The 3364-nt window shown below is 42.0% G+C and overlaps 1 protein-coding gene across 1 annotated transcript in view; it reads right to left on the reverse strand.

Moving 5' to 3' along the window:
* The window catches only part of AGBL4 (ATP/GTP binding protein-like 4), a gene marked incomplete at both ends in the record, with an annotated part of 120119 nt that extends 119534 nt beyond the window's left edge, over positions 1 to 585 (reverse strand). Inside the window, one exon of the mRNA XM_010281770.1 lies at positions 496 to 585. Coding sequence (XP_010280072.1) covers positions 496 to 585 — 90 coding nt within the window. The remainder of the gene's footprint in view (positions 1 to 495) is intronic.
* Between the last annotated feature and the right edge of the window lie 2779 nt (positions 586 to 3364).

Below are 3364 nucleotides of genomic sequence, written 5' to 3' on the forward strand. Positions count from 1 at the left end.
CTGCCACCGGGAGCTGTGCTCCTCAGAGTAGCAGCTTCAGACAAATGGAGGCCTCTTAGAACCAAACTGGAGAACTAGGGTCACTGCTTTGGAGTGAAAAAGAAGCTGAAGATAGCAGACAGCAAGAAAACATAAGCAGTTGACAGAGAACCACTCCCAGAGCTTTTCCAGCCTGTTTTCCTAAGAAAAGGAGCCTTACATGATCATATTGCACATGTATGAGCATGACCGTCAATTCTTCCCAAATAGCTTCAGAGCCCACTGTCCAGTTCTGACCAAATTCACCAAACATTCACAAGACTCAGAGATAATACATTCCTACTGCCCGCAAGAAGACAGGCAGCTGGGTAGAGGTGAGAGATTCTGCTAATATCGTCACTGTGGAAAGAACTGTTGTGTGAACTCGGCCTTCTATCAGATTTAAAGCTATGCAAACCTGATACGCACATTGAAATCAGACCTCATCAGATCTGCCATCTTCATGCAGACACTCACCTTGGCACACGAAGGAAGATGGTGTTTCCCCAGGGTGGACACGTGCAGTGATGAACACCACTTTCTGTTCAGCCCCTGGACGCAGGTTTGCTGCAGCAGAAGAGGGTGGCAGGGGACAGAGGGAAAAAGAGAGATAAAGATCCTTAAACTGGGTGCCATATGTAGGACACAAAGGGCCATTAATATTAAAGCATATCCTTTTATTAAAATTGGTCATACATTATAAATAAGCACAATATATAATTAAAGGAGGCAGTGTCACTAGGTCTCCATACCAGGCCATATAGTAGACTGCACGAGGGCTGCAAAACTAACGACATGCAGCCAAACCTGCAACAACAAAGTTAGCTCTCTTTTTAAAAAACGAGATTTACTACAGTGAGTTTAACTGCACTGTAATTGCGCTCTTACTTGTGATAAATGTCCCCCTGGGGCGACAAGAAGGATCGTGGGGGTCCATTCACAACGCAAAGCCAATTGCACCCTGCATTACACTTGATACAAGCCTTAACAGTGCCAAACAACGGTAAAGTGCTAACAAATAACATTTAATAGGCTTTCCTCTGGGGGACTGGGGGAGGGGTTTTGGGGTTTTTTTTGTTGTTTGTTTTTTTTTTTTTAATCTCTTAACTATTTAGGACTGCATCTGCCCTGACTGAAAGAAATGTTCAAAAACAATGAAGTACGAAAAAGAGACCAGGATTAAATCCAGCAACCTTCTCCAGTGAGGACACAAAAATATGCTGGGTCCCTTTCAAATTACGGAAAGGTGGAAGGGAGATTTAGATCCCAACTCCACTGAACTTAACATTGTTAATCCCTTGGTATTGAGACCACACTGCTTTGGACACTTGCTTTAGCTGTAAACTGTATGGGTCAAGCAGGACGTTTTCTCTGTTTGTGCAAGTGACTGCAGTTAATAAACATGAAATAAAAATTACGCTCTTTCAAAACGTGTCCTGGGAATTTTAAAGACCGTAAGAGGTCAGAACCTCAGTTAGATGCCTTATCTAGATCTGAACACACACAGCAGGGGTAATACTAAACACAGCAGGATCCAATTGCTAGAAACAGTTTAAATCTTTGTTTTGAAATAAAAAAGTTTACACACTGGAAGGAGACTGGAACCTAAATCTAACCTTTTTCTTTTTTTTAATTAGGTAGATGCATTATATACATATGCAAACATAGACCTTTAATTTCAAAGATGTTTGCGAGTCCTCAAGACCATACCTGAGTTATTTTTTTAATTTCCTGAATTCTTAGAAATGCTTAGTTTCCCCAGTGCTAAATCACACCTAACAGCACCACAGGAATAATCAATATATTTTTGGTTGTTCTCAGGAGACAATCTCAGCAGGTTTCTTTTTTATTTCCTTATCCTCTCTAAATGTCCTACAGCTGCTCACTCTGTAACTCAGCCATTCATTTGTTCTTTCATACTTCAGCTTCACCACTCTCTGGTGTTTTTGTGCCCCAGAGGCAAAGAAATATAAGAAAGAATGTCTCTGACAAATATAGCAGCTGGTGGGGTCAATTCTGTCTGCAGAAGAAAAGTAGGAGGTAGCAAAAAGGAATACAACACCATCAGCTAGAAGTAGATGACCACCCCACATCATTTGCATTAACATTAAGTAGTGTGGGAGGAAGAAGATAAATCAGCAAACCAACTTTAACAAGGAAAAGGAGAAGGCTGGAATCACTTTTGCAAGAGGAGAGGAGTTTTCCTCTTCTCTTAGAAAAACAGCATTACATTAAAGGGACAGTGGCTCAGCACAGAAGTGATGCTTAGCAGCATGACTGCCACTGTTTGGAGCTGGAACAGCTCCTTGGTTAGGAAATCTTTTGGACAGAGGATTAGTTCGGGGTTTTTTGTGGCTTTGGCTTTGTTTGGTTTTAATTACAACATTTTTGTTATTTATGCTTTACCCTTCATAACAGTTATTAAAATCATTTGTCAGTTCATTCTCCTCTGGAACTGAAGAGAACTTTCCCAATTTAGGGCTCAGTGCAAAGCTGCTTGGAGTCAATGGGAGATGTGGTACTGGGAGCAAACCAGGACCTCCCTTGCCCACTTCTGTGGGGGATGGAAGAGCACCAAATTACCACCCTGCTCTGAGTGCCAAGCAACTTCACTCCACTCCATTGGCTTCTAATCCCCAATGCATCACTCACTTTCCAGCCCAGCACTTTTGCTGCAGAGTGTGAATGCACAGCCTTGCAACCTACAGACCCTTCCATAGTACCCAGCCTCCTAGACATGCAGTGCTCAAAATGAGCACAGGCACAGCTGGCTGTCCATCTGCATGTAGCTGACGTTTTCTCCAAGTTTGTCAAGCCCAACAATACCTTTATAAATCTTTTTCTTTAAGCAATATCCTGCATTTTTCATACAGAAACAATAAAACACAAGGCATGTGTGACTGACTGTGCGCATGTGTATTTCTTCCTGGTGTCTGGGCTGGATGAAAATATGACCTGTTAACTTTTTTTCTTTTAAGAGTTATTTTCAGTGTTTGGGTTGGAGAAAGTGTGCATCTGCATGAGCAAACAAACATTTCTTAAATGTTTCTGTGAGCGTTTTGGAAAAGCGGATGTCTTTAATGCAGCTTGGAAAGCCCAGAAATTTCAGTAGTGTCTTCTAAATGTGGGTGAATGGTAAAAGTTGTTTTTGTGAGTAAAGTCCCTGCCTAAGTACAAGGCTCTGTGAACGTATGGGAGGAAACTAAACTGGCAGACAAGTTCTGCAGGTCCTCTTCAATCCCAATTCAGCTACTCTGAAAATGCTGGTAAAAGAGAAACATACGAGGCAACATGGATGCCCATTAGCAAACCTATGGGACAAGGTGCACCAAGAGCTTCCAATACC

The sequence above is a fragment of the Phaethon lepturus genome, unplaced genomic scaffold (assembly GCF_000687285.1).
Source record: "Phaethon lepturus isolate BGI_N335 unplaced genomic scaffold, ASM68728v1 scaffold782, whole genome shotgun sequence".
Lineage (NCBI taxonomy): Eukaryota > Metazoa > Chordata > Aves > Phaethontiformes > Phaethontidae > Phaethon > Phaethon lepturus.